The 14,644-nt window shown below is 37.8% G+C and overlaps 1 protein-coding gene across 1 annotated transcript; it reads left to right on the top strand.

Annotated features, from left to right (window-relative positions):
- The first annotated feature begins 732 nt into the window (after positions 1 to 732).
- Positions 733 to 13,299, top strand: LOC125855151 (protein RETARDED ROOT GROWTH-LIKE). Its single transcript, XM_049534832.1, has 7 exons — positions 733 to 1,284; positions 1,370 to 1,481; positions 3,747 to 3,906; positions 5,067 to 5,215; positions 5,302 to 5,453; positions 12,468 to 12,582; positions 12,864 to 13,299. Exons 1-7 carry the CDS (start codon positions 875 to 877, stop codon positions 12,999 to 13,001), a joined length of 1,236 nt encoding a protein of 411 aa, XP_049390789.1. The 5' UTR covers positions 733 to 874; the 3' UTR covers positions 13,002 to 13,299.
- The last annotated feature ends 1,345 nt before the right edge of the window (positions 13,300 to 14,644 follow it).

Genomic DNA, 14,644 nt, shown 5'->3' with positions numbered 1-14,644 from the left:
TTGATTAAAATTGATACGTAGTTGTCCATCACAACAAAATCAAGAATTTTCAAAGATGAAAAAACTTCAATTACTCGAATGTGAGATTTTTTTTTGTTGAAAATTGAAGAGAGAAACGTTGAATTTTTTTTGTTGCAAATTGAAAAGAGAGAAACGTTGAAAAAAGAAGAAGATAAAATTTGAATTTTATTTGATTTTAACTGATTTGTGTGAATTAAGGATACTAATTAATCTTAATTAGTTTAAATCCCTTAATTCGTGCTATTTATTAATTATCTACAATAAATTCAAATTAAATTAACACCACAATTTCAGTTTATTACCTGTTTTCATTAAAAAACATTTTTTTTCATTTTTCTTTTATCTCTTTATTTTATTTAAACAATTTTTTTCAATTATTGAAAACAGTTTTTTTTTTAAAAAATTATTTGTTAGAACCTGAAATTTTTAATGTTATAACTTGAAAGTCTAAATCTACTGCTATAGCTTGAAAATATTACTATAATATATGACATATATAAAATTTTTACACTATGAAAAATAATTTTCCTTAAATTTGAAGAAAATAAATTAATTTAAAAAATATTTTTCAAAACATTTAAATCAATTAAACATAAAAAAAATTGGAAAATATTTTCTTTTCCTTCTTACCGAACACACCGTTAGTCTAAAAAGGAAAGTAGACAGCTTAACTTGAAGAAAAAGCCATTTGTGGGAAAAAAAAATTGGAAAAAAGAAGAAGAAGAAGAAACTATTATAACACCCAACCTACCCATTCATTTAGAAAATGCGGCTGAAAAACCTTAAGGACAGTGTGGAGAGTGGAGACCCATAAACCACTGCTTTGCTTCTCTTTCTTCTCCACGCTGCTCCTATGAAGTCTGTTACTGCTATTTCTTCCTCCATTCCTTCTCTCAACAAAGCTTTTCGAACTCTCTTCACTCACTCCACAACAAACCCTTCTCTTCTCCACACTCTCTCCCGAAACCTACAAAATTCTCATCGCCCAATTACTCTAACTTTCTCCCTCATTCTCCGACGACAATCGCATTCTTTGAACCACGGCTTGATTTCCTCTAGTAAGAAGCCTAGTTTCGCTGTGGTTAAATGTCTCTCTACAATATCGTCTTCAGCGCACACGGTGGATTGGAACGACGCCCTTTCGTGCTCGGAGATCGCCGAAGCTGAGGAATTGTGTTTGGAGAGGGAAGAGGATGATGATGATGCTAGTGCTACAGCTGTTAAGCCGTATATTCCTGTTAGGGCATTCTTTTTCTCTACTAGGTTTGGTTTTTTTTTTTTTTATATCTGTTTCTTTCATTTCGTTTTTTGTTCAGAATAGGGAAGTATTGATTGGAAGTTTTTGCAGTGTGGATTTGAGGAGCTTAGTGGAACAGAACAAGCAGAATTTTATTCCACCTTCGTCTCGAATGACGAATTATGTTGTTTTAAGATTTGGGGATACTAAGAAGGCTGCCAGTGTGAGTGTGTCTTTTGTGTATCTTCTGTCTTTGAATTTGAATAATTTTGTTTTAAGATATGGGGATACTAAGAATAGTTTGGATACACATGATTATGAGGGTTACTTTGGTGTTTTGGACCTTGTTTGGTTGATTTTATGGAAATATAATCTGTTAGATGAGTAACGGAAGAGAAGGTTGAGAGTATGCTTTGTTACTTTTTATAGTTACACTCTTTGGTGTTTATAATTGGATTTCTTGATTCAAGATGTGTCTACTCATTTTTCTATATAAGTCCAATTTGTTTGCACCCTCTACCTGTCACTCCTCTTCAAGTTGGTGAATAAAACTTCTAAACTATGTCTCCTAAGATATCTTTTCCCTTGCAAAGTCACAGTCTATTATGTGTTTGATTCTCTTATAAAGCATTGGATTTGATACAATATGAAGTGCTTAATAAATATTACACTCAACCTCAAGTAATATCTTACTTATCCAAATTTTCGTTGAGTAGTTGCTTGCTCTTTATACATTTTCCACCATTATAGTTCGATTTTCTGCGTCTGCACTCTACTATAATATGCAATCACATATGTTTCCACCTTTTCCATGACACTAAATTATCTCCAACTAAGATATAGAGTATCCATGAATAGATCTTTATCACAGTGTGGTCCTACTCATTCTACATTAATGTACTCAACGCTCTTCTCTCCTCAGCCATTGTAGCGTAATTCTTTTGCTGGAGCAGATTTATATATCAAAAGTTACTAATCACCACATCTTGATGAGTATCATGAGAATCTAGAAGTAACTTGTGATACTCAGGGGAAGATAATATCAAGTTGAGTCATGGGGAGGTAGTTGGCTCATCAACACTCTTGTATCTTCCAGGATAAAGTGGAGTTTTTCAAATATGGTTGAAATTTTCTTCCTGAAAATTTGGAAACAATAAACACTTTTCAATTTCTTTTAACTAAAGATCATTAGTATTTTATTTTTTACAAAAAAAGAAGAGGGTAAAACTAGTACAGAGGTGTTTGCTGCAATTGCCTACAAAGTTGCTGATAGATTGTGGCATTCTTTCACTTTTTATCTTTAAAGTTGTAGGCACTTGAATTGTGATTTTGTAATGCATGAAGCTATAGATTTTTATGGACCATAACATGTATGGATCTGTTATATGTAGCATGATAAGCACTCAAAATGATAAAGCGTCAGCAAGATGAAATATATAAATTACCCTTCTCTGTTCTTCTTGTGCTAGACTGGTTTGCTATTTTAACTGGGGCATGATGTCCTCTTTATCTACTTGACAATAGTGATTGGAGCACCTTCAATGTTCTCAGCTTCAAATTCATGCTCCCCCAAAAGAGGCATGGACTGGTGATATGTTCTTGAAGTATTGAATGTTGAAGATTGCATATTTACAGAGGAGCACTTATCTGTCTAACTGCCTCCGTGCAAACTATGGCTTTACTTGCCATTGTACGCATGATGTGAATGTTCTTCTTCGGTTTGTAGTTGAGATCATTTGTTATTTGCCTTCTTGCAATCTAGCCAGATTCATGATCTAATTTCTGGCTGTTGTTAGGTTCTGGCTGATCGTTCGTCAATTACCTTTCCAGATTCATGATCTAATTTTATCAGAAATAGGATTTTTCCTGATGTCTGCAGACAATAGACCTTTTCTATCTGTTTGCAACAGGTAGAAACTAGACCATCTACAATTCCACGTAGTGAACCCCTGTGAACATGAGTTCACTTTGATTGACCACATCTGCCTCATTGGAAATTTTTGTTATATCTAGGAGTTTTTGTCAATCTGGTTGAAAGAGTTGCATGTCAATGTAGGAAGTGAATGATGGATTTTAGTAGTTTTAGAGAACTCCTGATTTGCATTAAGAGACTAATTTGTTAGTATTGTGATGAAATAGATCTTATTACAATAGAATGGATATAGTAGATCTGCATAACCACCCCAGCCAGTTTGCAATCAAGGTGTGGTTGATTGATTGATGTTGGTTCTGTTTAAAGGCATTGGGCTGAAAGTTTTTTTGCCTGACATTTTCCTTTCCTTTTCCATGCTATACTTTTTTTCCCCAAGCTTGCTCCTGTGCAGGTTTGTTTTTGAGGATTTTCTGTTTTTCTTTTAGTGCAGAAGTTTTTGGATTGAGGTGGTCTTGTTTTTGTTTTTCCTTGCTAAATAAGCATATAATAAATTCCAATATTACTTGTTAGTGTTATTGTATTTTTTCCTAATATAATAATGTGTTATGCTTTCAGGCATTAGGTGCCAACTTAAGTGGCAGTGACTGCTGTTACATGGTAGTTTTTCAATATGGCTCGATTGTCTTGTTTAATGTTTCCGATCACGAGGTTGATGGATACCTGAAGATTGTCGAGAGACATGCTTCAGGGTTATTACCGGAGATGAGAAAGGATGGTGAGTTTATGTGAGAATGATTCAAGCTACAAAATGCTTTATGAATTTACTTACTAATAAAAGAAAATGTGTTTTAAATTTGTTATATAGTCTGTTCATTTTTCTTTTTTTTTTTGGACAAATGTTTATTATTCTTATTCTTTCTTTTATTTCTGACACCATCACTATTGGAACTACATATTTTTGAGGTAGTAAATGTTTTATGATAAGGTTGCATCTTGATATTAGGAATTTGGATTTGAGTTGGTTTTGCTTAAAAACAAGAAACAGAAGTGACCTGGATCTTCAGTTCTGCTGCCAATTCTAACTTCTGCTTTCCCCTCAAAGGATTCACTGAGTAGAACTTTCTGGGAAAAAAGCAAAGAGAAAGACATTTTTACTTTCCCGGGGAGGGGTGGATGTGATTAGGAATTTAACAGTCAAATCAGCCCTTTTTTTTTTTTTTTTGGGAGAGATCCAAATGACAATTTTCATTCATATGCTAAAGTTTTTTTTGGCATTATTAGTGACTTTATTTTCAATTTCAGACCTTCATTTTTTTTCTTCTTCTAACATGCTGATTCAGGCTGTTATAAATAGAACGCACAATTATGGAATTTCATGGAAGAATCTCTTCACTTCCTAAAACTCACTTTCCCATTAATTGATGACCTCTCTGGGAAGTGTCAGAAACTGAATGACACTCGTGTTAGGACTTGGAGTGCATTTTAATTATTTTCCTTTATACTAATCAACTGAAGTGTGTGTCATACTGAAGTTGCCTGTTAGTTCTTGATCTAGTAAATTTTGGCTACTTGAAATAATTTGTCGTTATTAAGTACATTGGACAATTGTGTATGTAAATGATCATTCCCTGGGTTAACTCTCCTGTGTGGTTTGCGAGCTATTGCATAGGAGAGGGGGTTTACCCTATGCGCACACAAAGGGTAGTGGCTGCGGATTCCCCTTGTCATAAAAAAAATGTAAATGATCATTCCCTTGTTTGTGCTTCTGTTCATTCTGTAGAATTGTGTTCTTAGTCTTTTTTGGAATCTAATATTAACTTATTAAGTCATCTCATGTGTTTCTGTACCAACTTTGAGTGAGATTCAATTCTCTCATCTCTTTTAAGAACAAAAGTTTTCTGGACTGTCACTGATGTCTATTTTGTGGAACTTTAGAATATGAGGTAAGAGAGAAGCCAACTTTGAGCACATGGATGCAAGGCGGATTAGACTACATAATGTTGCAGTATATGAATATAGATGGTATCCGAACCATTGGCAGTGTTCTTGGTCAAAGTATTGCTCTTGATTATTATGTTCGCCAAGTAAGTGTCTTCCAACTTATATGTGATCAGCCTGAGAAGGTTCTTAGTTGTAGTAACTTTCTGACTGGTATCCTCTGCCATTCCAGGTTGATGGAATGGTTGCTGAGTTTACGGACATCAATCGTGGAATGGAGAAGACTGGAACTTTCACAATGGAGAGAAAAAAGCTTTTCCAACTGGTTGGCAAGGCAAATTCTAATCTTGCTGATGTGATTCTTAAGCTAGGACTTTTTGAAAGGTATATTTGCATCTATTTAGCTATGTCATGAATTTCTTTATTTCTTCTTCCTTTTTCTGTTTCCCTATTATATCAATATTGTGATTTGGAAGAGTATGGTATAGAAATTAACTTTTTCTATCTGGGAACTAGGAAACTTTTGTAAAGTGGAAGTGGCCTGGAAATGTGCTTTGTATTTTCTAATACTTATTATTATTTCAATCCAAGAACTGGGGGCCCTTTTTATGAGAAACAGAAGTTAATTGTTGCACCCCAATTAGTCATTCATGTTCTGGAAAAAGTTACAAACTTTTTCGTGTCAGCTCTTTCAATCTTTCTACTTTTATAGTTGAATTCTTTTTTTGAAACTGGTAAGGTTGTATTCTTCAGTATTAAGTATTACGGGCATGCTGGCCACCTCCAAAATGGAATATTATCAATTACAAGTCTCCTATTTGTCTACTATCTGATCTATATCAACTATACACAATTGTTTACACCAAAAAAGTAAGGATTCAATGCAATTCCATTTCACTTTATGAATGAAATTGGGCCTATCCTCAAAAATTATACCACTTCTTTCCAGCCATACTAACCACCATATGCATGATGGAACTAATCTCCTCCATTTCTTCTGACTCTTACTACCTCCCCTCCTAATCCAACTATTTAATAGATCTGATGTGTGCTCTGGCATGGTCCAGATGTAACTTGTTATGTTGAGGAAGAGATTACACAACTGAGTAACTGAAGCTGCAACGTAGGAAGAGATGCTTGTTTGTCTCCCCTGTAGTGTTATGCACAAAGCACCTAGGAACTAACTGTCTCCCTTTCTTCTACAGAACTTCTTGAGTTAGACATGCCCTCTTAATCACTAGTCAAGTAAAGCAATTTTACCTTGGTGGGGATGATACTTTTCCAGAAATAGTTCTAATGGTAGAGAGTACCCCCACCCCCCCCTGGCCGCTCCACAGCACCCTATCTGCCTCTATTGTGACAATGTTGCTTCCTCCTAGCTTTCCAAGTAATGAGGCCACTCTGTCAATCTCCCAATCATTTAGCGTTCGTCTGAACGAGATGTTATAATCCCGTACTGACCAGCACTCACTTACTCTGGCCTCAGTGTTACCACATATCTGAAAAAAATCTGGAAATTTCTCTTTGAATGGTGATTGATCAATCCATCCATCGTGTCAAAATTTTGTCTTGTTTCTGTTGCCTATCTTAAAGCTAAGATTGGCTTCCATCAGTGGCCTCTGATTGTTCTCCAAACTCCCATACCATAAGGATCAGATGCCTTCATTCTGCAATCTGAGATTTCCGACCCCCAATCCTCCTCTTCCTTTATTCAGCATTACTGTTTTCCAGTTAACAAGGCAGTAACCCTTCCCTTCTTTGTTTCCATGCCTAAGAAAATCTCCTCTAAACTATTAAGTTTCTTCACAACTAGATGGAATTGGAAATTGGGAATAGGGACATCACATAAGTGGGTAATGCATCTAGGACAGAATTGATTAGGATCAGTCTACCACTTAAGGACAAGTACTGAGCCTTCCATTTGGTGAATTTCTGTTCTGTTCTTTCCAAGACGCTCTCCCAAATCTCTAAAGACATGTTTGCTTCCCAGGGGCAACCCAAATAAGTTGTGGGTAAATGCTCTCTTTTGCATCCCAGGATGCTGGCCATATCTTGAATCTGGTGAACCTCATTCACTGAGATTAAACTGCTCTTGCTCTTCCCCCAGTTAACAGTTAACTTTCAACCCTGCTACATGTCACGTCCTGCCACTTCACAATTAAATTTTGTGTCTGGATAGGGGCGGAAAGGTCTAGAGTTGTGGAGAGGTTTGCGGAGAACTCTAGAACCTTTTAGAATATTCAAGAAGGCTAGAGAATTCTAAGGAATTCTCTAGAATAACTTAGATTTTTCAAGAAAAGCTTTAAAATTCTCTAGAGTGTGTAGAGAATTCTAGAGAGGGGCCTTTGTGTAAATAATTTAGGAACTTGTAAGTAATTTTTAATTGCACTTTAGTCCTTAGGAGTTGGTATAAATAGGGGGTGCCATTCATTTGCAAGGCATCCAAGCTTGAGAACAAGCATCCAACAACTTGTAAAGCTTTCTTATAAGCAATATAAGCCTTCTTCTAAATTTCTCTAAGTCTTTCCTTTCATTCTCTTAGCGATCTTAGTTTCAAAGGGCTTACTTGAGCTTACAAGATCTTGAAAGACTAGTGAGTAAGTTGTCGAGTGTCGCACGGAGCTTTAGTAAGACTCTAAGTTCGTGACAAAGTGGTATCAGAGAGGTATGATACTAAGGGAATGGCAACCGAAGGAGACGTGAACGCTGCTAGCACCACCAACGTCCGTCCGGAGGGAGGAAAGAAAAACCGCAAAGGAAAGAAGCACCAAAAGGGTTGTGAGGAAATGCTGCTCGACCCCACACCAGCGAGGCGCTAACATCTCATCCACCTTCGACCACCAAGCAAGTGACGATGAACTTGGCGAGGAGGCCATCGACGTCACCGCAGGAGAGGAGTGGAACGCAAGGGTTGAAACGGCGAGGCAGGCCGTGGAGATATTAGGCCGGCATTTGAACGTGGCTGATAGCAAGTTTAAGACTCTCGATGACTTCACCCTTGAGGAGACTGACAACATCTGCAAGGAGTTGGAGGGACGTCAGCAGGCCGAGTTCGAGATGAAGGAGGCCATCACTTCCTTGGAGTGTTGGCTCATGGAGGTGTTGAGCATGATTGAGACCATGAAGGCCGAGATGAAAGCACTCAAGGAGGGCGTGGAAGTTGGAGGATCATCGTCGCTTGACCGAGATAGGGAGGCCAAGGTCGAGGCTCCCAAGCCACCTATGTTCAAAGGCGTCCGTGACGCGCAAGAGGTGGAGAACTTCTTATGGCATTTGGAGAATTACTTCAAATGCAATAGGCTGAAGAGCGACGAGAGTAAGAGCAACACCGCTGTGTTGTATCTTTCGGAGATGGCCATGCTATGGTGGAGGCGCAAGGAGGCCGAGATAGGGAAGGGGACGTGCACCATCAACACCTGGGAGCAATTCCGGGAGGAGTTCAAGAAAGCCTTCTTCCCTAACAACGTCATCTATGAGACGAAGCGCAAGTTTAGGGAGCTGAAGCAAACGGGTAGCATCCGCGCTTATGTGCAGGAGTTTACTACCCTCATGCTTCAAATTCCTAACCTTACGGATGATGATATGTTGTTCCACTTCATGGATGTGCTGCAAAATTGGGCCAGGACGGAGCTGGAATGTCGGCAGGTCAGGACCATAGATGAAGCCATTACGCAGGCCGAAGCTTTGACAGACTTCAGGCATGAGAAGCCCGATAGAGCCAGAGAGAGGAGATGAGAGGTAGTCATGACCATGGTGGGGGAGATCGTGGCAAAGGCGAGGAGCAGCGGCCCCATCCTAAGAATCATGATACCTACAAGTCCGATGGCAAGAAGTCTGGACGTCATGGCAACACGGAGAGGAAGACAGAGGTTGCCAACAAAGGTGGTTGCTACATATGTAATGGGCCGCATGGCTATGCAAAGTGCCCTGAACTGAAGAGCCTTGGAGCCATCCTATGCGAATGGAAGGAGAAGGATGCACAAGAGCAAGGACAAGGCGCATAAACGATGCAGTTGGGCTTGATAGGGCTATGCGGAGCGATCACCAAGCAGCCAGAGAAGCCAAGAGGATGTGGCGCGCAATATGTTGACCTCACGATCAATGGAAGACCCGTTTGTGCTATGGTCGACACGGGTGCAGAGGTCAATATAATGACCAAGACAGCAGCGACAGGGTTGGGGCTAAGTTACAGTCCAAGTAACGCCCAACTCAGGACAGTCAATGCACCACCGACCCCCGTGTGTGGAGTCACGCATGGAGTGAGCATCACGCTAGGCGAGTGGCAAGGTAAGGCCAACTTCACTGTCGCTCCTTTAGATCTCTTCGATATAATTCTTAGGCAGGAGTTCTTCCAGCAGTGCCACGCGGTGATCGACCCTTACCTCCAACGACTTCTAGTCATGGAGCAAGGAAGATCATATATGGTGCCCCTGGTTAAGGTACCGAAGACGGAAGGACAAGTCCGTCTAACAGCCCTACAGCTCATAAGAGGCCCTAAGAAGAAGGAGTCGACGCATAGAGCCACCATTGCAAGTTCGAAATAAGACAATAACGCACAAAGGTCTCTGCCACCACGCACGAAGAAGGTACCAAAAGAGAACAATGTCGTGATGCCAAGGAAGTTGCAGAGGCGTGTGTCTCCTAGGAATGAGGTAGATCACAAGACTGGGCCGAAAGAGATCAGGAAGCAACTGAAGGCATTGCGCAAGGGCGTTGATCGAGTCAATGGACTATTGGCCACGCGTATGAGAAGACAAAACCCGGTTGGCGACGCAGCAACGATGCGACATGGTCGTTGCATCAATAGGTGGGGGAGAGTGTCACGTCCCGCCACTTCACAATTAAATTTTGCGTTCGGATAGGGGCGGAAAGGTCTAGAGTTGTGGAGAGGTTTGCGGAGAACTCTAGAACCTTTTAAAATATTCAAGAAGGCTAGAATTCTCTAGAATAACTTAGACTTTTCAAGAAAAGCCTTAGAATTCTCTAGTGTGTGAGAATTCTAGAGAGGGGCCTTTGTGTAAATAATCTAGGGACTTGTAAGTAATTTTTAATTGCACTTTAGTCCTTAGGAGTTAGTATAAATAGGGGGTGCCATTCATTTGCAAGGCATCCAAGCTTGAGAACAAACATCCAACAACTTGTAAAGCTTTCTTATAAGCAATATAAGCCTTCTTCTAAATTTCTCTAAGTATTTCCTTTCATTCTCTTAGCGATCTTAGTTTCAAAGGGCTTACTTGAGCTTACAAGATCTTGAAAGACTAGTGAGTAAGTTGTCAAGTGCCGCACGGAGCTTTAGTAAGACTCTAAGTCCGTGACATACAGCTTCAAACAAGACAAGGATCACTCTAATATAGCTTATCAATTCAGCCACTGGTTTACAAAAAATGATGGTGTCATCTACATACAACAGATGACCAACTTCCATCTCTCTCCCTACACTGTCCCCAACTTTGGACCCTCTGATCCATCTTTTTTTGAGCTGCTATTCTCATCATGCTATCAAAACCTTCCATTGACAGAATGAACGGGAAAGGAGAGATGGGATCACCCTGTCTCAAACCCCTTTTTGATGCAAAAAAACCAACAAGTTCTTCATTCACAAGCACAGAGAACCTGACTATTTTAATGCAGTATTCTATCCACTTCACCCATCTGTCTCCAAACCCCATTTGCCTGAGAATATTCAGTAAGAAAGCCCCAATTCACATGGTCATAAGCTTTTTGAATATCCAATTTACACATTATGCCTGGGACCCCACTCTTCAATCTTGAGTCTATGCATTCACTGACTATGATGCTGCATCCATTATTTGTCTATCTTTAATGAATGCCATCTGATGTTTGTTGGCCAATTTATCTATACTTTCTTTTGCCTCTGTGCCAATAATCTTGTGTTACATCCCCAACCAGGCTAATAGGTTTGAAGTTTTTTAGCTCCGAGGCTCCAGGCTTCTTTGGGGTCAGAGCAATGAACGTTGCGTTGAAGCTCTTCTCAAAGACCTGATTTGAGTGAAAATGTTGGATGGTCTTGGTAATAAATTCCTTCAGTAGATTCCAGAAATTCTAGAAAAACACCATTGGGAAGCTATCTGATACAGGTGATTTCTCCATAGCACATATATTCACACACTCTAGTATCTCTTCCTCCTCAAAGGCTCTCTGCAGCCAGATCTGTTCCTCATCAGTACTCCTTGAAGACTCATGGAGTCTATAAAATTAGGTCTTCAATTTTCAGGCATAGATCTTTGTAGTAGTTTTCTTTCTCAAAAAAAGATCTTTGTAGTAGTTTGGCACAACCTCCTTGATACTATCTAGATACTGGATAGTAGTACCATCCACTTCTAATTGCTCCATGCAGTTGAATCTCTTGTGAGAAGTTGCAGTTCTGTGGAAAAATTGTGTTCTTATCCCCATGCTTTAACCATTGGACTTTAGACCTCTGCTTCCAGTCAATTTCTTCCTTTTTTGCTACCTCTTCAAAATCTATGGTCAAATTGGCCTTTTGCAACAATTCATCATCTGTGAGAGGCCTCTCTTCTTGAATAGTTTCCCAATTTGATTTTATAGTTGAATCCTTTTGAATATGGTTATATCATGAATTTCAGAGTGACATTTCAAGATATTGATTTTAAGTGTAGAATTGACCTTTCTTACAACTATAACTTTCCCAATTTTAGTTGATCCAGTTTGATTGCTGCAGAGAGAAAAGATCATAGTATCAAGTATAAACATTTTAAAAACTATATATATATATATATATACACACACACACACATAGGTAAATAAGCATGCCTAGTCTTAGTAATTCATTTTAGAATACCCTTAGCAGCCAAGGGTGTGGCGTATTAGTGGACAATAAAGAGGGTGCAAACTAGACTAGGGGTGTAAGTCCAAGCAGTGGCAAAAAATACGTGATTTCTTCCTGTATGCCTAAGCCTTGGTGGATTGAGTGAAGCCAGTTGGTATTTGCCAAATTGTCTTTCCCGAGCCCGAGAGAGGCCGCCTTCTCTCAGGCCATCTTCTACTCTTCTACTTCAGTCTCTAGTCTGACTCGAAGTATTTGTCAAAATACATATGAAATAGTAAGTCTTGGTAGATGGAGTTATTTGGTATTTGAAATTTTGCTAGATAGAGTTATCTGGTATTTGATGTCTTAATGGGATGTTGCAGATACCTATTACATAAATGAGGTACGCGCAAGCTGGCCCTCGTACCATCATCATTTTTTTTTTAAAAAAAAAAACATGTCTTTCTTGGAATTATTGATAATTTCTGTTTGACGTCACGTGAATTCATTTTAAGGCAACATCCGGTTTTACATGGATGGTAGTTTTCTTGGTAGGTAACAGTTGCTTTGCTCTGTGTTTGGTATCATATGGAAGTTTCTTTTGTTTTCAGATCGGATATTGCATGGAAGGATGCAAAATATGCTCAAATTTGGGAATATCTGAGAGATGAATTTGAGTTGACTCAAAGATTCGCAAGCCTCGACTTTAAGCTGAAATTTGTTGAGGTATGGTATTCCATTCTTAATCAATCAATGAAGCTTCAAATTCCAAACAAAGATTGGTTCAGTTACATGAATTCTCTATAGTCAATACGCCCTATTTGGTTCTAAATTATTCTTTTTACTGATTATTTACCTTAAACCAAGACTAGAGGTTCTTTAAATGTCATTTTTTTCCTTACCCTGACGTGTACCGTGTTTGCAGCTCCTTTTATAAAAGATAAAAAACTGTTGAATTTCTTCATACGAGTAAATGCAGTAGTTAACATTTTGATATGTGTGTGCAGCATAATATACGATTCCTTCAAGAAATTCTTCAAAATAGGAAGTCAGATTTCCTTGAATGGCTTATTATTATACTGATTGGTGCGGAGATCCTCATCTCGGTTTATGACATTGCCCATAAATCATCAATCGCTCTGTAGGTATAGCTAGCTTCTGAAGTTGTTGGAAACTTGAAATATGGCATCGTACTCTAATTATGGCGTGGAGTTTGTTGTACATAGGAAATCCTCAAATAATATATCTATCTATATGCTATACGACACTTTTGTCTTTCTTAATTGTAAATGCATTATCACTTTACACTAGGGAAAGTATACATCATTTAAGCTTGGTGCCTTGAAATGGGGGCTATGAATTTAGAGGAAATTGCATATTTGGTACCTTTCTCCTCTTAGTATTTTTTTGATTTGGGTTTCCTGCTCATTTTTGTTTTGACAATTTGACATTTTCCGAGTGCGATGAATTCATATTAGTTCTCTCTCTATAAAAATTATTGTACGAACTGTGAAGTATATAAGAATGCACCCATTTTTAATAAATAATGAGTGATAAGTTAGCTCAGACTTCGGGTTCTATGACTGATGCTATGTAGTGGATAATAGATCCCCATCTTTGATTCATGATGTACTCAACTTTAATTTAATCAATCTTTAAGTAAAATGCTTGTTTAAAAAATAATGTAAAAAGTTAAAATTAAGTTTGAATCTACATAAAATCTTGCATTAGTTTTAAAAAAATCCACTTCAACCGTCATCCATTCCTCTCCCTGCACAATTTTAAATACCCCCTGCTCAGCATAGGCTTAAAAACTTACCCCGCCCTGCCCCAATCCCTACTGTTAAGAGTCCAGTGGTTTAGCCATCTTGAAAGAGTCAAATTAAATTGACTTGTGTGTTTGGTAGAAGAAAAAGTATATATTTTTGGAAAATATTTTCTTAGAAAGTGGTTTAAAGAGTAATTTTCCTAGATAGTTACCCATGTTTGAGAAATTACCTAGTAGTATCATTTTGTTTGTTTCAAGACACTATAATGTGACCCAACTATACATATTTTTCTCAAAATATACTTGAAACAAAAAACATTCTCCTCTCTCCTAATGGACGTCGTATCACATTATTCCCTTTTTATTAATAATACATTTTTAAAACTTTTTTTAACAATCCATATGTTATACTTGGTAAAACAGAAAAATTACATAGTGCAAATTAAACATTTTTAAACAATCATATTTATTTTCTGTTATTACGGTTAACATTAATTATTGGGAAAAAGGACAAATATACCCTCGAATTATCATAAATGGTATCTAAATATCCTCCGTTGTACTTTTAGGACACTGATGCCCTTACCGTCTAATTTTTGGTATGTATATATCCTTTTAATTAACAGAGGGACACGTGTCTCAATCATAAAAGCCTATCCAAAATCTATTTGTTTTTTACCCATAATTAAAAAAATCCACCCAAATAACTAAGACCCAACCCAAATTATAACCCGAAATCTTCATATGCCCATTTCAAAAATAAAAATAATTTCCATTCCTAAAAGAACTCAAATCAAATCTTGATACCATATGCCACAACACACATCTCAAATGAAAAGCAACACACTGAAGCATATCAAAGAATCAAATCAAAAACAAAATTAACATTAATAAACTTTCAAATTCCAAAGGAAAAAAATCAATCTCGGGGTAAGAACTCTCTCTACTTCAATCAATAAATTACAAGTCCTAATATGTTTAAAGAAGTAATGGAATACTTTGAAGACTAAATTGATGAAA

The sequence above is a fragment of the Solanum stenotomum genome, chromosome 2, assembly GCF_019186545.1.
Source record: "Solanum stenotomum isolate F172 chromosome 2, ASM1918654v1, whole genome shotgun sequence".
NCBI lineage: Eukaryota > Viridiplantae > Streptophyta > Magnoliopsida > Solanales > Solanaceae > Solanum > Solanum stenotomum.
The sequence above is the reverse complement of the archived record's forward strand: the minus strand, read 5'-3'. Positions and strand labels throughout refer to the sequence as shown.